This window comes from Onychomys torridus, chromosome 5 (assembly GCF_903995425.1).
Source record: "Onychomys torridus chromosome 5, mOncTor1.1, whole genome shotgun sequence".
Lineage (NCBI taxonomy): Eukaryota > Metazoa > Chordata > Mammalia > Rodentia > Cricetidae > Onychomys > Onychomys torridus.
In genome coordinates this window covers 96,950,277-96,969,209 of record NC_050447.1, presented here as the reverse complement: position 1 = coordinate 96,969,209, position 18,933 = coordinate 96,950,277, and the positions used below count along the sequence as shown (strand labels likewise).

The following is an 18,933-nucleotide window of genomic DNA, read 5'->3' as shown; positions in this document are numbered from 1 at the left end:
TGGGAGGCTGGCCCTTGTGGAGCTCACACTTGTACAGGGAGGTGAGGGTGGGAAACAGAATCAGAGTTTCTACTCTGCTCCAGGAGCTTTAGTCCTATGCAGCCACATTCCCTACCAACACTAGATGGCACATTAGTGGCCTACCTTCTTGGAAGATTTAGATGAAAACACACAGAGGGAACGCATGCAGCTTTCACTCTTGATCAGGGATATGTTTGGTATAGAGAACTGGAAGAGACTGAGGCTCTTCATTGCACTTGGACAGGGAGCGTGGACTATTTCTTGTAAGTGTGATACCTTCGGGAGCGTCCTGGCTCCCGATTCCTTGGAGTTTTTGATTTTGTACCGATACAGAATGAAGGTGCCCATGGTCTGACAGGATCTCTCCCCACAGAACCCTGCACAGTTGGAGAGGACATCCCAAAGCCAAGACTACTACCTGCCTTAGTGGCTCCAGGTATTGGGGTACTCTGAACAAAGGGGACCAGAGAGGGGGCCCCAGCCACAGTCTTTCTTGCAGGGACACTGACCAGAGGTGTGATCTGGCTAGGAAGGCTCTGCATGCTCTGATTCCAGCACTGTACAAAGGGAGCTGGGGTGCTTGGGGTCTCACTCGGTCTTACACAAGACATGCTCCTTTGTGGGGCAGCCATAATGACCTCAGGCTCCCCACAGTCCATCGGGGTCACTAATCCTCCAAAAGCAAAAGGCCTCGGGGCTGTGCTACCAAATACTGAGCTGTAGGCCCCACTCTGGTGGTTCTGTCTGACAACCCCAAGGGTGGTTGAACTGGCTTCGCTGAATGGAAAACCAGCTAGAGCATTGCCCAAACCTGACTGGACACTGGCGGAAGTGTGGATAATGGAGGCTGAAGATGTCAACCCCCCAGAAGCCGGCAGTGTAGGCTTGCCGAGGGCCATTTGAGCAGGAGGCAGCGTCTGGGTTGGGGACACAACTGAGTTCCCTGGAAGGAAAGAGGTACTGAAGCTTGGGATGGGAGCTAGTTGACGAGAACATTGCTTCTGCCTCTCCGTGGCCCCGGGTGAAGCCTGGGGAGGACTTCTTTGGGATGGTGGCAAAGGTGACTTTAGGCTTGACCCCAAAGACGTTGTGAGTGCTGAAGTCACACTGGAGATGCTCGAGGTCACGGTCTGCTTGTTTGTGGACGATAAGCCCGAAGCTGGCGGAGGTCTGCTGGCCCCCTTCAGTTTAGCAGTGCTTCTGAGAGGGGATATCTGGATGGCACTAGTGAGGACCTGGCTGAAGATGGTGACAGTGTGCACAGTACTGGGGACTGTAGGGTGTTGGCATGGGAAAATTAAGTCAGTGGCGGAGGAAAATCCCTGGGAAGCGCCAAGCAGCAAAGTGTGGCAAGAAGGAACAGAGTAAGAGTTGCCCATGGTGCTAGTGACTATATTCAAGTCCACACCAGGATCTTTGGATGTGCTGGCTGGAATGGCAGATGTAACCATAGAGGGGGCTGTGGCTAGGCCATGGAAGAGATGGGTAGAAGCAGAAATCAGTGAAGGAGGAAAGACCTGCTGGGTGGACCCAGGAGCTGTCATGGGCATTGTTTTAAGTGGTTCTATACTGCCAAAGAGAGGCTTGCAGGTGGGCCTCAAGATGCTTGGGGTTGTGGAAAGAGAAGAGCTTGACGATGCCCCAGCCATGACAGAAATTCTGGAATATGAGGAGTCTCTAACCTCACTATTGTGTACAGGCCCCAGAACAGGTCTTAATGCTGGGTGAGCAGACGTCTCCACAGGAAGTACAGATGCAGGAAGATGGAGAATTGGGCTACTCACCACCCTAAGCAGAGTGTTTTGTGTGGTAGGTGCGGTGGGGATAATGACAGATGAATGTGGAGGTGCTGCAGACCTGCGAGCCTGAGGGATTGAAGACAGCCAGTTGGAATCAGCGACTGGTGATACGAGAGAGCTTGGAGACACCTGGATGGAAGCAGTTGAGGGCTTTGAGTCTGAAGAGATGCCTTGAAGGTGCTCTAACTGTGAGCACCCATGTGGAACAGGCATGTCCTCTGAGCTTCCCAGCTGAGGACTCATGTGGGTACTGACTACTGTCTCAGAAGAAGGCCGACTGAGAGACAAGGGAGGCTGAATACTAGCCCTGGTCTCAGGAATGGAGTCTGTGGTTTGGTTGCACGGCCCAGTTTGGCTCTCTAAGGTCAGGTCCTCTTCAGTGACCACACAGCCTTGCTGGCAAGGTATGGTCAGCAGGTTCCTGGAAGCAGATTGCAATGGAGGAATCTCCCAGTTCGGCTGCCCGGGGCTGCTGGGTGTGACTAAGGGGTGAGAATTAGGACTTTCCCCTGTTTTTTTCAGTGGCCATTCTGGAGTCTGGACTGATGACCTGGAAAAATGTCTCTCCCAAGACTCTGAGAGATATCTGGAAGAACTGTAAGAGCTAGTAATAGCGTTTCTTTTAGTGCTGGGGGGGCCGCGTGTGCATATGCTAGCCAAGAGGGCCACGGAGGAACAAGCCGGCCTCTTAGGTTTATGATCTGAGCTCTGGGCGTGGAGGCTCCTTTTCAGAGACCCAGGCCTGGCCACAAATGAAACAGTGGCCCCACTTTTCAACAGGGGCTTAAAGGCGGACCAGGGGCTGGCAGACTTCCTTTGACTGTCCGAGCCGTCAGGGGACAGCGGCTCTTCCCACCTGGCTCGCCCCTTCCTGCACTCGAGGAGGGCCTGCAGCACCCGGTCTCTTCCACACCCGCCCGGTGGCTCCTCCGAGGGTCCCGCAGAGTTTACCACCTTTGAGGCCGAGAACGAGGGCCGTGGCCTCCGCTCCGGGGGCGAGATCTTGACTGTCACCGGACTCCAGGTGGCCCTCGGGTGCCGCAGGGACCAAATATTCCTCTTGAGGTAACTTTCCCACCAGTCCGAAGGAAGCGAGCCCATGATGGGGTTCTGCGGCCTCTTCATGGGAAAGCGCCTCCAGGCCTCGCTGACGAAGGCGGCGGGATTGGTGGGATCCCAGTTGGGCGGCTTCCGGGCGGGCCTGTGTCGCCGGGCGGGCTGGGCGCGGTGGACATGCTGCACCCGGTGGACCTGGTAGAGGGGCCTAGCCGGTCGGCGGGTCGCAGGCTTCTCCCGTGCGTCTGCGCGCCCCTGGGCTGGGGACCGCGGCGACGACCCCGCTTTGCCCAGGTAGCTGCCCATGCGGAGAGGCTCGGGTGGGCCGCCACTTCCAGCCGGCTTTCGGCTTCTGGGGTTTCGGAGGTCGGCGGAGATGGCCGAATCCAAGCATCCGCGGCTCGAGTGACGGTTGGGCCACGGGTGCAAGAAAAGCGCGAGGGTGCCGGGGAGCTGGGGACACGCGAGCCTCGTCGGCAACCGTGTCAGCCCGCCCGGGGATCTGCCGTCTGAGCGCGGTACTGGCTTTTTCCAGTGCGACGTGGGCAGAGCTCAACCGGGCTCGGCGTCCAGCATCCTGCCAGGACCCGGCCCTGGACCTGGAAGCGCATCCGTCCGCGTGCCAGTTCCCCAAACTCTGAGCTGGGAGCAACTTCGGGCGATTTGAATCCTACAGAGAATTTGGGGAGGGCAGGGGCGGGTGGGCTCGAGAGTGCACACGACACAATGGCACGGATGGAACGGTGCAGGCAGGCCACAGGGCATTGTGAGCTGTCAGTGGGAAAGGCCGCAGCGGACCTTGCAGACGGAGGTGATATTTCTCGGATCCATCAATGCCTCCAGGTGGCCAAACCCAGTTTCGGACTTTAAGTGGATAAAGCCACGGTTTGTAACCTTGATGTTAAGCTGAACCCTGGCGGGAAAGGAACTGTTTAGAAGACACTTAGTACTCCACTTCGCTATCAAACCTTTATTCACTTTCAGAATTAGTGTGCTGAACAGGGGAAAGCTAGAGAAAGTTTCACTCTACACTAGCCAATGGCATGGACTTGGCATCAAAGAGCTCTGCCAGGCCAGGTAGGAGCTGGAATCTTACATTTCACCAAAAACAAAACAAGTAAACACGCCAAAAACTAGCTAACCCCCACCCCCCCCCCCAACAGTATGACAAGCAAGATGTCCAAGCCTGAGAAGATCACTTGGTGGAACGAACAAGCTGACTCCCACAAGTTGCCCTCTGACCTCCAAATACACAATAGCATGCTCCCACACAGACCAAACAAAACATAATTTTAAAATATAATCGTAATTTTTTTTTTTTTTTTTGCTTTGGTTTTTCAAGACAGTTTATCCGTGTAACAGCTCTGACTGTCCTGGAACTCACACTGTAGACCAGGCTGGCCTAGAACTCAGAGATCTGCCTGCCTCTGCCTCTCAAGTGCTGGGATTAAAAGTGTGCACCACCACTGCCCAGCAATATAATTGTAATTTTTTAAATTTTAACTAAAGTGGAAAGACTCTATATGTACACACGTGTGCACACACATCCAATCATACAGTGCACTACACACACACACACACACAAGTTACTAGAGGATAATCAGAAAATATAGAAATTACAAACATCTGTATACCTAACAACAGAGCACAGACAAATATTAAACAGTTCAGGACAAGAATAAAGAGGGGTGAGTCCAACTATAATGTGTCTTCAAGAAGTGGTTGCATAGAGGAACTGGACAAGGAGGGGATGGGGATTTGGGTGAGGGTGACTGAGACGTAGGTTGTATTTACAATGGATCTTGACTACGTACAATTGTCAGAATCTATTTCTATGAAAGAGAGTAGGTAAATCCATAGAAACGATTGCTGGTTGCTTAAGGCTGGGAGGGGGATGGATTAATAGAGAGGACAGAGATGCAAAGCTAACTGGGGAAGACTGTGTGGTGGTATTTTTGTTGTTATTTTTTAAGTAGTAAAATTTGACTGATGGGATTTTTGTTTTTCTTTCAGAACATGACATTGCTATGTAGCTCAGACTGGCCTGGAACTTGTGATGATCTTGCCTCAACCTCACAAATGGTGGGACAATAGGTGTGTACCATTACACCCAGCTGCACTGAAACTTCTTTAACCCCTTATAATAGGGGGTTAGAATTACATTGTTTAACTTGAAAATGTGGGAATTTTATAGTTTTCATTTTGTTATCAATTTCTAATCCCATTTTGGTTAAAAATCAGTAACTAAGAGAATGGGCAGCAATGAATAAAAATATATATATTTAAAAATCAACCAGTGTAATCAAACTGAGTGCCCAGGAAAGAATCAAATATTTATGGGAAAAGATGGTACCAGACAGTAGTGGGAACCCAGGCAATCTTTCCAATAAGTACTATTGTATCCTTTGAATACTTCCCAGAGGAAAAATAAATCAAGTCCTTTATTTTACGTAACAAAAATCAACGTGTAAAAGATAAAAAACAAATCTTGCAGAAGTTAACACAAAAGAGTATCTTCCTGTCCCAGAGCAGGCAATCATTCCTTAAACAGGATTCTGAATATGCTAGCCAAAAGGGAAAACACTGAGACTTTCAAAATAGTTCTATGTTAGGTTATATTTAAAAATAACATTCTGTTTCACAAGACATTGAAGAAGGTTGAAAGCAAAACTAGAGAGCGGGGTGAGTTTTAACTGATACCAGTTTCTTATTAATGATCTGTGCAGAGCACTTAGAAATGGTACTCAGTAGAGGGGACCTATAGGAAAAGCACAGCACTTGGGAGAAAACTGTCCCGATCATCAGCAGACAAGAAAAGGCCCTCAGCTTCACTGTTAATCAAGGACATGCACATTAAAACACACCACACCACCACCATATACCTGGGAAAATGGCAAAATTAAAACAAGGTACATTAAACTAGGCTTACAGGCACATGCCTGTAATCTTAGAACAGGCAGAAAGGTCAGATTTTTAAGGCCATCCTTCTGACTTCTCTTCCAGAAGACAAATGTTAACAAACATTTGTAACTCCAGTTTCCAGGGGATCTGATATCCTCTTCTGGCTGCTGTGGGCTCATCTGAGGTGGTACACAGACACAGATACAAAATCATCCAGGCAAGACGACCATACACAGAACAATAAATTTTTTGAAAGATCATTCTTGGTGCACTAGCCTGGGCTACATGAGACCTGTCTTAAAAGAACCAAAAGCAAAGTAACAACACAACAAGAGTTGAAGTCGTAAGAGGCACTTGGAAGCCTGGGTAGTATCTCTTAATGCTGGGCAGTGGCAGAGGCAGAGAGACACAGCCAAGTCCACAGTTCCCTCTCAGAGGCCTCCATTAGGGCAAAGCAGGATCTTTGGCTTTACCATAGAAAAGAATTTCAGGATAAGCCAGTATGAAGCAGAATTAGAGTTGAAAGGTCTTGGAGGTAGGTTTCAAGAGGACCTGAGGCAGATTGTTGGGGCTAAAAAGTTTAATGGAAAAGTTATTAATTCTGTGGACAGAGACCGGCATAGCAGGGTTCTGGGGAGAAGCAATCCCATTGGGCAGAGTCAGGGTCCCTTATAAACTAAAAGGCTAGTAATGTAATGTTAGATCAGACTGCTGCTCAAGCCTCAGTGTCTGTGTGAGTTCTCTCCTCTCACAGATACCAATAGGCACCCCATCGACAGGTGGGTCTCTGTGAGTTCCAGGCCAGCGTGGCCTACATAGTGAGTTACAGGCCACTGTCTGTTAGATGTTGTCTTTGAATCTCTAGCTAATAGACTTCCAGGTACCTGGAAGGGGTGTTAGTTGCAACACATTCTTGCTCCCCTTCTCCTTCCCTGCCTCCAGCTGGGGAATCAGAGTCTGGCTGCACACTCCCTGGAGAGCTGTAAGATCCAACCCCAGGCTCTGCCACTAGAGTCTGATTCTCTTCAGAGCCTTGCCATGCTGTCTCTTTGTGATGCTCAGGCCTGAACTCCCCCAGAGCCCCTGCTATGCTGTGGTCTGTCTGTATCCACGGTGTTAATAACTCCTGAATTTCTTATCAACAATCCATCTCAGTGTCTCTTTGAACCCCACATATGAGACCCATCAGGAGTTTATTGAAAAACATTTTTAGCATTGATTTTTAGACAAGGGGATTAGATAGTGAGAGATGCTGGGGGGGGGGGGGGGCTAGAGCTCAGACTGGGGGGGGGGGGGGGGCTGGCAAGACAGCTGAGAACTATGAGCTCAGAGAGCGGCACCTCATTGTCTTTATGAACAGCCATATACATGATTCAGGTGAGTTATGAAGTTATTATCATTAACCATTTATTTAAATGGTTGCTAAGGAATTGAAATGAATCACAAGGTAGTTCCCGGGTAGCAACTAACAGGATTACCATTGAGAAGGAACAACTACAAACCACAGGAATCCAGGAAATTAGGTTATCACCTCTGTAGACTTAATGGTTTTATTTGTAAAATTCCCAGAAACTGTCTGGGAGAGGGAGGAGCCCCTACCCAAGTCACATATATTCAAGCCTTAACTCTGGTTTATTGCTATTTGTTGTTGTTTTTTGTTTTTTTGTTTTGTGGGGTTTTTTTTTTGTTTTGTTTTGTTTTGTTTTGTTTTTTTGAGACAGAGTGTCACTGTGCAATCCTGGCTGGGCTGGAACTTGCTGTGGAGACCAGTCTGGCCTCAAGTCAGAGGAGATCCACCCTCCTCCGTCTCCCTATAGCTAGGATAAATGGCATATGCCAGGCAGCATGCTTGGCTATTTCCACATTTTTATTTGAAAATACTTCTGTATAAAAGTAATTGTGCGGTGGTGGCGCACGCCTTTAACCCCAGCACTCTAGAGGCAGACGCAGGCAGATCTCTGAGTTCGAGGTCAGCCTGATCTACAGGGTGAGTTCTAGAAAAGGGCTACACAGAAAAACACGTTTCAGAAAAAAAACAAAAAGACAAAGAACAACAACAGAAAGAATGAAGGAAGGGAATAAGGAAGGGAGGCAGGGAGACGGGGAGGGAGGGAGGGAGGAAGGGAAGAAGGAAGGAAGGAAGGAAGGAAGGAAGGAAGGAAGGAAGGAAGGAAGGAAAGCAATTCTATATCTGTGTTGGCAACCTTCACAGCAAATGTTCCTTTTGCTGGAAAGCATGATTCTCAGCTGGCAGAGGCTTCAGACTCCAGAGAGGGACTCCTTTGTCACCCCACCTCATAATTTTCCCTTAAGTTATTAGAGAGCTCAGCTTCCCCACGGGAAGCAGGAAAGTATACAAGGGCAGGAACACCAGCAGGTACTAATCATCATTGCACTTTGCTTTAGAGGGTGTCTTCCAGATCTGGCCCCTGGCCACCAATGTTCTTTCACATTGGTCTCTTTCACATACAAAACACACCATCTTCCAGGAACGCTAAAGGTTTCAGAAACAACCTTTTAAATCACATTCAGGTGTTCACAGGACACTTAATGTACAATTCCTTGAATATTTGTGGTCAGAAGTAGAAACTTATTGCATAAGGAAGAAATCCAGGACACCTGCGCATGAGTTTGAACCTCTGAATACCAAAGTCAGTTTGAAGCCCTACCGAAGAAACCAAAATGGTTCCTATAAGAGACCTAGAAATATGTGCAGCAAATACCATGATGGCTGGGTAATACTGTAAATGCATTCTTGGATTCAGGAAAAACAGCTAAGGAGGTTACTGAAATTCCACAGGATTTGGTATTCATTTTGTGGGCTATTACTCTGTTTACTGGAAGCCCAAGAAACCATGTTCACAAGAACTGTAAATGTCATCAAAATGCTTTGTATTTACCTACAGTTTTGTAAGTGGTCATGTTCACAAGAAGGAGCCAAGTGATTGTCTTCAGGATATCCTTAGAAGATCATCAGTATGTGCCTGTCAACAGAACACCCAAAAAGGACATTTTTGGTGACAACAAAAAACAAAGATGAGAAATGGAAAGCAACTAGTTGAGAACAATAAAGCTGTTTTTGTTTGTTGTTTTTCAGATACAATTCTTTTAAAAAAGCAAGCCGTTAAAAAGAGAGGTATCACAAAAATACATGGAAAGTACTTCTCCTTCTGGCTGAATTGGTTGAGTGAATGTTTGGGATTTATTTTGCTGGACACTGGAAAGGAAAGAAACTACATACACAGTATGTGGGAGCAGCTCAGGCGACTTCTGAAACTTTTCTGTAGATTGTTGCTGTTGCTAAGAGACAGGGAGGACAGACACCATGAAACTTGAAGGGCTCAAAATAGCGATTTTTAGGGGTGGTTGGTTCTGACTTCTCCCGCTCCGTCTGTCCGAGGGCTTTGTGCCAAAAAGCTATAGCAGAGGATGGTTTCGATCCATCGACCTCTGGGTTATGGGCCCAGCACGCTTCCGCTGCGCCACTCTGCTGACACGTTGAGAAGGCTTCTATTTCACTCTCTAATGGCCAGCATCGCTTGTCTCTCTCTTTTTTTTTTTTCCCCTGGCATTCTAGTTTCATTTCTTTGCTGTGATGGTTTCTTCCGAGTCTCTTCACCGCACAGATTCCAAACCCACCGTTACTAACTCCGGCCCAGGCCTCCCCCGCGACCCCGTGCGCCCGGGTACGGAGCCACGCGGCCTTCTCACTCGTTTCTGCTCAAGTCTTATAGGCGATCGTTGTGCTAAAAAAGTACATTTGGTTTCACAGGCACAGGGTTTCCAAAACAAACAAACAAGCAAACAAGCAAACAAACAAACAAACAAACAAACAACAAACGGATTCCCGATTCAAATGAGAACGTGGCTAGGGCAATTTCAATCGTATTCCGTGTGGAGTAGTTTCGACAAAGACAGAATAAGGTAACCAGCTTTCCTCCTGCTTTGGCTTCGGTCGGGGACCAGGGCTTTCAGGAAGCCTGTGGATCGCAGGTCTTCCTTGAATCCAGCCACGCGCTTCCAGAGCCGTGCAAACCTTGGCCTCTAGCGATGGGAGGCAGCCTGTTGCCATTAAGCTGTTTTCTCTTTTATTTTTATGTATTGTTTTAATTTGTTCTGCGGTGCTTCTCCAGGCTCACAAGAAAACCGGCTTCTGCTCGACCCCAAAGGACTCCGACTCCGCCCCGTCCGGCCGCCCCACTGCGGTGAGCGAGCGCCCCCTGGCGGGCCACATAAACACACTGGTCTTTTTGTAGGCCCTGGAGGCTCTTTCCTGGGCAGCCCCTCCTGGGGACAGCATGTGCTTGAATTCTGACGTGTCTGTCAAACTTGGGAGGGAGAGGCCAGAGACAGGGACTCAGGCAGACAGGAAGGCAGTCTGGGTCTCTGGAGTTGTTCTGAACCCCAAGACAGCTCCGTTATCATCTTCCATCCTCTCATCTCTGACATCTTAAGAGAATTCTTCAAATTTAGCCACACAGAGGCAAATCTCGGGATTGGAGAGATGGCTCAGTGGGTAACAGCGCTAGTTCCTCTGCTCTTCTAGAGGTCCTTAGTTCAGTTTCCAGCAACCACGTGGTGGCTTGCAACCATTTGTAATGGATCTGATGTCCTCTTGAGGTGTGCAGGTGCGCATGCAAAGTACTCATACACATACACGGACCTACTGTCAAACTTTTCTGACTGCAACCCGGAGTCAGAAAGACATTAAATCACACCAAACAAATATTTATTTCCATGTATATTTGTGAGACAGAGATGCCAAACCCAGCAAGTAATATTTGCTTTTAAATAGTTACGATCTCTTTATGTGTATGAGTGCTGCCCTGCAAGTGTGTATGTGCCTGGTGCCGGGAAGGGCCGAAGAGAGCTTTTGATCTCCTGAACCTGAAGTTTCAGGCGGTTGTGAGCCACCATGTGGGTGCTGGGAACCAAAAGCTGTTGTGGCCAGTGAGCCATCTCTCCAGTCTTCCTTCACCGGTAATACTTGACCTGCGGAGTTTACTCCCGTCCCTGTCATTATTCTGCTCCGTTTCATTCATTTCATTGTCAGCATAACAGTCATGAAGGTTGGAGAGGGAGCTCTGTAGTTAAGGCTCCTCTTGCAGGAAACCCTGGTTGGGTTCCCAGCACCAATACCCACACAGGCTCACAATCACTTTGCAGTTCCATACTCTGGACTCCAAGGCTATCCACACATGTGTAGACACAAACACATACACATAATTTTAAATTATTTTTCATTTTTAAATTATATTTCAGATAGGATCTCACCATGTAATTTCAGGTAATCTGGAACTCACTATGTACACTGAGCTGGTAGAGATTCACATGCCTCTACCTTCTCAGTGCTGGGATTAAAGGTGTGTACCATCACTGCCCTGGGGAAAAAAGTGTTTTTTTTTTTTATTTTTATTTATTTATTTTTTTTAAGATACCAGTTATGGCCATTTTAATATTGGTTTTATGTCATTCACTTTGGAGTTACAAGCTGGTTTGAAAGATACTGTCACATATAAAATGGTATTTGAGATAGATGGTCTTCCTAGAGTTAGATGATTCATGAAACATACTAACTTCCCCAAAGGGAAGGGCCAGTCATTAGGGTTAGGGGTATGTTCATACAAACAGGCTTTGTTAATTCCCTCAGAGACTTCTAAGATGTTTTTAACTTTTTAAAGTTAAACATTTTTATTACTTTCTGTTTTGAGTGTATGGATGTTTTGCCTGCATGTATGGATGTGAACCTTGTATAAGCCTGCTGCCCTCAGAGCTCAGAAGATGGCGTCAGATCTCCTAAAACTGGAGTTTCCTATGGTTCTGAGCCATGGTCTAGGTAGCTCCAGTTCCATGAAAATTGACATTCTTTTATGGATTCTATGGCACCAGGCAAACCTGGTATACAGGCAAACACTCAAACACACAAAATTTAAATAAATATTTTTTAAAAAAGAAATGATCAATATTTTCCAAAATGCCTACACCACTTCATGTTTTTTTCAGAACATATGAGTGATCTGAGTCTCTGCATTTTTGTCAGCCCTAGCATTTATTATTTTATTCTTACCTGATTAGTGTGTAAAGACAAAACCCCGAGATCTTATGGACATTTCCCAAACTGTTCATGATGTTGGGCCTCTTCTGATTTCTCCTGGTATATCCTCATCAATGGGTCTTTTGCCCATTTTCTAACAGGTCATTGTTGTTTGAACAGTGAGATTTCTTGGTGTGCTCTCAGTATGAGGCCATTGTCACATATGTGACTGACCAGTCTTTCTCCAAGTCTGTGGCCTATCTTTTGATCTACCTAAAAGAGTCTTTCTAGAACAAGTTTTTAATTTTGATGAACTACAGTCAATCAATTTTCATTTATGAGTTGTGCTCTTGATGTCAAGCCTAAGAATTCTTTACACTGTAGAACTACTCTTTTTTGTTTTTGTTTTCCTAAAATTTTTATAATTTTGTGTTTTGCTTTAAACCTATGATCCATTTTGAGTTTGTTATTACACAACAGTGTAAAATTTAGGTAGTCACTTGCTTACCTATGGTAATTGAAGTTTTCAGCATCATTACTTTTTTTATTTCTTTTTCCTTTAAATTAACTAAGTTACCACACAAAGAAATGGGTTTCATTATGATATTTTCTCGTGTGTGTGTGTGTGTGTGTGTGTGTGTGTGTGTGTGTGGTGTGTACACTTTCCTATCCACTGTGAAGAAACACCATAATTAAGGCAATTTATAAAGAAAGCATTTAATTGGGAGCTTGCTTACAGTTTCAGAAGGAGAGTCCATGACCGTCCCTGCAGAGAGCAAGGCAGCGGGCAGCAGGCACTGGAGCCCTGTCTAACAGCTTACATCCTGATCCTCAAGTTGGAGGCAAACAGAGAGAGACAGGGCCTGGTGCAGGCTTTCTGAAACCTCAACGCCCACCCCTAGTGACACACCTCATCTAAACAAGGGCCACCTTTTCTAATCCTTCCCCAAATAGCTATGCGAAATAAATGAACCTATGGGGGCCATTCATATCCAAACCTCCACACTATGTGTCATTGCATTTTTTTTTAACTCATTCCTCACCCCATCCCCACACACTGTGTTGAATTGTCCCAGAACTGCTCTTGTACAACATCATTTAAACAAACGAAAACACCAACAAACAAGAGGCTGGAGAAATGGCCCAGTAGTGAAGGGCACTTGTTGCTCTCACAGAGCATCCAAGCTTGGTTCCCCTGGACCCACATGGTGACTCACAGCCATCCATAACTACAGGGGATCCAGCATCCTCTTCTGACCTCTGAAGGCACCAGGCATACATGCAGTACACATACATACATGTAGACAAAGACATACACATAAATTTTAAAAACTAAAAAAACAAAACAAAATTTGTCCTTGATCCTTGATTTGACAGAACATATTCACCCTATGAGGTTGTTTTTGTTTTGTTTTATTTGCTCCTTAGAATTGTTCATAGAGACTTTATTACCTTCAAGTTACAGTCCTCTGGTAGGTAGGGAAAATACATATTTTTTAAAAACAAAAACAAACCCACAATCCATTCTCCTGTCAGCCACACTGTTAACACTCTGTTGACCTAAACTACAAAGGTCAATAGTAAAGAGGCACACTATGCTGGAGGTGAGTATTTTTGTCACACCACAGGGCTTGCTAATAACCTCCTGATGCTTGTGCTTATCATTACAATACAACATGACCACAATTTAGCTCCCCACCTACCGAGGAGCTCAGCTGTGAGAGAAGTCTTGTATTTTAACATAGCAAATATGTAAATGTTTTTAAAAACAGCTTACTCTAGAAGTGACGCTCTTCCATGATCTGTAAGCTTTCTGTACTGTGTATTCCTCATGAAGGGTACATAATTTATTTAAAAACTGACATTATATTTATCCCCTTGGAAGGGGAATGCTCACACCTTGGTTACTGATTGCCTTAGCTTATGAAGAGAAGAATTATAAGTGCCTGAACAGGGACTTGAACCCTGAACCCTCAGATTAAAAGTCTGATGCTCTACCAATTGAGCTATCCAGGCCCTTGTGGGATAAGCTTCTTCACATATGGAAACAGAATCAATAACTACCAACTTCATTAGTAAAATAATTCTTATACTGGAAAAAATGATGGAGTCGATCTGTAACTGTGAGGGTGGTTCACTAATCATTTGTTCACAGGTTCTGTAGGTGAGCCACAGAGCAGGAATGTGAGAGACATGAAAAAAAACGGACCCTTCATTGTAAACACTTTGTGGAAGGGGGAAATAAACAGAAGGAAACAATGGACTGCTTCTGATAAGTATCTGCAGTTAAATCTGCCACCATCGAACCTGATTACTGGACACCAAGAAACAAACAGAATGACACAAAGGAAAGCAAGAAAAAACTAACAGAAGCAAGAAGCAACCAGGGAGGACATGGTGTCTGAGGGGCCTCAGAGAAGGACTCTTGAACAAGAACGTTACAGTGAGTGTGCGGGGCCTACCTGCCCTCTCCACTGCTCTGGGTGCCCTCTCCTGAATGAACGTGGACAGAGTTGGTGTATTCACTGGGCATCTACCTTTTTTTTCTCATAAAGGTGAATTCGGAAGGAGACAGTGACTTCATTACAGGACTCAAAAAGCCGTGCGAATGCTTTTCAATATCTTTTCCGAAGAGAGAAGAGCAGCTGTGGCTGTAACGCAATGGTAGACTGCTAGTCTAGAACATGTGAGAGCCTGTGGTTGATCCCCCACAAGTCCATATAAATAAACAGGAACAAAAAGAGAAAAGTACCCACCTCACACACACCTTTTTTTTTTTCCCTCCAGTTGTGGAAGATTGTTAACCAACCCTCATGTATTTTTATTCAAAGTGTTGTTCTCTGATTCAAATAGAATTTTATATGAGTGCAATGTTATGGAGTATTCCTTTACACTGTGTAAATTACACTATGATTGGCTTAATAAAGAAGCTGACTGGCCAATAGCTGGACAGGATAAGGTTAGGTGGGAAAACCAGACTAAGGACACTGGGAAGGAAGAAGAAGGTCGGAGTCAGTGAGTCACTAGCCAGCCGCAGAGGGCATAGGAGATGAACATGCTGTGTTAATAAGGATAATGCCACGTGGCAGAGCATAGATAAGAAATATGGGTTAATTTAAAATGGAAGAGTTAATAAGCCTGAGCTATTGGCCTATCATTTATAATGACTAGTAAGACTCTCTGTGGTTATTTGGGAACTGACTGCTGGGACAGGAAGACTCCACCTACACAATGTCACTCTATATTTTGTTTCTTGATTTTCCTACCATATTCCTCTGCATCAAATATAGTCAGTTCGCACATACACAGACAGATCCAGCAACCATATATTCAAACAACCATGGGTTGAAACATTTCTAAAAAATGATTGTACTGAACATATGAACTGTTTTTTTCATTAATTCCTAACAGTGCAGTATTCAACTACTTACAAAGCGTTTATATAGGATGTAAATACAAAATGTATAGAAAACTGCATGAATCTATTCTGGGAGACATGTAAACAGTGTCTACTCACTCCTCATGAGGTCCTAATGACAAACCAAAGTACAATTCACCATCTGGGCATCAATGACTTAATTGGGTCTACTAACCCTGGATAAGGGGCTGCCTACAGGAACATGGGCACCAAAGCAGGTGTGCTGGAGAACCTTCACCCAGCATGCATGATGGCTTCCCCCTTGGCTGCTTAGACAGAGCCTTTCCTGACCAGTTCACCTTCCCCAGTCTGTATACTCTGGCCCTTCCCCAAGACCTTGAAGGCTACAATCTTGGTGGCGCTGCATAGAAATGACTGGGAAGACTGGCTGGAAACTCAAGAGGTCCCAGTGATGCGCTTTCCCTCCTTTGAGAGACAGTCAACAACCTCTAGCCCAATCATGATGGACTCTTGAAAGTAGTCATGATTGATGAGATCAAAATGGGGGCTGTTTTGCTTAAATGAAAGTGTTCTACAACAGGTCCACACACAAGTGCTACAATATTTTATAAAGAGATTTGAATAACCACAAATATGGTATCTGCTGCATTTCTATTATAAAAGTAATTCTTCTAGGACAGGCAAAATGGCTCAGCAGGTAAAGTTTTGCTGTGGAACCCTGATAACCAGAGTCAGGTCTTACATAAAAATTGGAGAGACAAAACCTCACAAATTTATGCTAGGACTTCTACATGTGTTTCATATGTATCATGGCACATGTGCCTGTAAACACCACACACACACACCTACACACACACCTACACACACAGACACACACACACAACTAACTAACTAAATAAACAAACAAACAAATAAATAAAAATATGCTAGTCCAAACTGAGTGGTACAATGTGAAACATAACCACATTTTTAATATTTTGCAAAACATATAAAGTATCTAATTAATAAATACTGCTTATCCATGGAAATGGTATTTTAAGTATGTGAGGTTAAATGAATGACACCAAGATTATTTCCTTCTATTTTCATTAATTTTTACTTTTTATAACCTGTTTACTGGAAAACTGAAAGTTATAGAAGTAGTTTGCTTTATACTTCTATTGCTCAGGACTGGTGGAAAAATAAAGTTATTGAAGGCTACAGGGCAGGGATTAGCAGACTGGAAGCAGTCAGCTGTGCCCCAGGCCTAACTTCCTCAGCACTGTCCCCACTGCCCCACTGTCCCACTGCCCCACTGTCCCCACTGCCCACACTGCCTCCACTGTCCCCACTGTCCCCAATGTCCTCACTGTCCTCACTGTCCCCACTGCCCCACTGTCCCCATTGCCCCACTGTCCCCACTGTCCCCACTGTCCCCACTGTCCCCACTGTCCCCACTGTCCCCACTGTCCCCACTGTCCCCACTGTCCCCACTGCCCCACTGTCCCCACTGTCATCACTGCCCCCACTGCCTCCACTGACCCCACTGTCCCCACTGTCCCACTGTCCTCACTGTCCCCACTGTCCCCACTGTCCCCACTGTCCCCACTGTCCTCACTCTCCCCACTGCCCCACTGTCCTCACTCTCCCCACTGCCCCACTGTCCTCACTGTCCCCACTGCCCCACTGTCCCCACTGTCCCCACTGTCCTCACTGTCCCCACTGCCCCACTGTCCCCACTGCCCCACTGTCCCCACTGTCCTCACTGTCCTCACTGTCCCCACTGTCCTCACTGTCCCCACTGTCCCCACTGTCCCCACTGTCCTCATTGTACTCACTGTACTCACTGTCCCCACTGTCCCCACTGTCCCCACTGTCCTCATTGTACTCACTGTACTCACTGTCCCCACTGCCCCACTGTCCCCACTGTCCTCACTGTCCCCACTGCCCCCACTGTCCTCACTGTCCCCACTGTCCTCACTGTCCTCGCTGCCCCCACTGTCCCCACTGTCCTCACTGTCCCCACTGTCCTCACTGTCCCCACTGTCCCCACTGTCCCCACTGTCCCCACTGTCCCCACTGTCCCCACTGTCCTCACTGTCCCCACTGTCCCCACTGTCATCACTGTACTCACTGTACTCACTGTCCCCACTGTCCTCACTGCCCCCACTGTCCCCACTGTCCCCACTGTCCCCACTGTCCCCACTGTCCCCACTGTCCTCACTGTCCCCACTGTCCTCACTGTCCTCACTGTCCTCACTGTCCTCACTGCCCCACTGTCCCAACTGCCCCACTGTCCTCACTGCCCCACTGCCCCCACTGCCCCCACTGTCCCCACTGCCCCACTGTCCCCACTGTCCTGTCTCCACTGTCCTCACTGTCCCCACTGTCCTCACAGCCCCACTGTCCTCACAGCCCCACTGTCCCCACTGTCCTCACTGTCCTCACTGTCCCCATTGTCCTCACTGTCCCCACTGTCCTCACAGCCCCACTGTCCTCACAGCCCCACTGTCCTCACAGCCCCACTGTCCTCACTGCCCTCACTGTCCCCACTGTCCTCACTGTCCTCACAGCCCCACTGTCCCCACTGTCCCCACTGTCCCCACTGTCCCCACTGTCCCCACTGTCCCCACTGTCCTCATTGTACTCACTGTACTCACTGTCCTCACAGCCCCACTGTCCCCACTGTCATCACTGTACTCACTCTACTCACTGTCCCCACTGTCCTCACTGCCCCCACTGTCCCCACTGTCCCCACTGCCCCCACTGTCCCCACTGCCCCCACTGTCCCCACTGTCCTCACTGTCCCCACTGTCCCCACTGTCCCCACTGTCCCCACTGTCCTCACTGCCCCACTGTCCTCACTGTCCTCACTGTCCTCACTGCCCCACTGTCCCAACTGCCCCACTGTCCTCACTGCCCCACTGCCCCCACTGCCCCCACTGTCCCCACTGCCCCACTGTCCCCACTGTCCTGTCTCCACTGTCCTCACTGTCCCCACTGTCCTCACAGCCCCACTGTCCTCACAGCCCCACTGTCCCCACTGTCCCCACTGTCCCCACTGTCCCCACTGTCCCCACTGTCCTCATTGTACTCACTGTACTCACTGTCCTCACAGCCCCACTGTCCCCACTGTCCTCACTGTCCTCACTGTCCCCACTGTCCTCACTGTCCCCACTGTCCTCACTGTCCCCACTGCCCCATCTTGTCACTGGTCAGTTTTCTATGCTACCCCATGAAGTCTGGGAGAGCACAGCCCGTAGTATTTGACTTGATATCGGGCACACTCCATGTGATGAAGGAGCAATCCAGGGCAGGCTTTTCTACGGAAATCCTGTAATGATGTACCTTCCTGGCTACATGCTTTCTCTGCCTCTCAAAGTGTGTCTGAAGACAAAAATAAAAGTATGATCAGGAGCTGAAAAGTGGTTGTTAAAGCAGTCATTGTATTCGGGAGTCAACTGTACATTACAATGATATTTCTGTAGACTTTTCCATTACTTTTTCAAATGTAAAGTTAGTGGGGACAGAATATCCTCATAGTAACATATTCTAAAAACTAAAATCGAGGTGGAGAGAGAGGAAAGGCAGGAGCAGGAGAAGGCAAGCCGCTGCACAGTGGTTCCTCTAACCTATTCCTGGGAGGGTTGAGGTAGGGCACTGTCAATCTGAGACCATCTTCTACATGACTGGATCCAGGACAGCCTGGGCTACATAGAGGGAGCCTGTGACAGAAACTGAAAGAGAAGGGCTGGATGTGGTGG

At 47.2% G+C, this 18,933-nt stretch overlaps 1 protein-coding gene and 2 non-coding genes across 3 annotated transcripts; all 3 read right to left on the bottom strand.

The window, feature by feature from the left end:
• Positions 1-275: 275 nt before the first annotated feature.
• Positions 276-3,182, bottom strand: Pom121l2 (POM121 transmembrane nucleoporin like 2). The gene has a single exon (XM_036187260.1). The coding sequence runs from the start codon at positions 3,180-3,182 to the stop codon at positions 276-278; it is 2,907 nt and encodes a 968-aa protein (XP_036043153.1).
• Positions 3,183-9,197: 6,015 nt separating this feature from the next.
• Positions 9,198-9,269, bottom strand: Trnam-cau. The gene has a single exon. It is a non-coding gene; the product is annotated as a tRNA-Met (tRNA).
• Positions 9,270-13,754: 4,485 nt separating this feature from the next.
• Trnak-uuu lies at positions 13,755-13,827 on the bottom strand. Its single transcript has one exon. It is a non-coding gene; the product is annotated as a tRNA-Lys (tRNA).
• Positions 13,828-18,933: the final 5,106 nt, after the last annotated feature.

What these genes read in the sequence shown, in the direction of transcription:
- Pom121l2 (XM_036187260.1), bottom strand. Translation starts at nt 3,182, where the DNA reads ATGGGCAGCTACCTGGGCAAAGCGGGGTCGTCGCCGCGGTCCCCAGCC.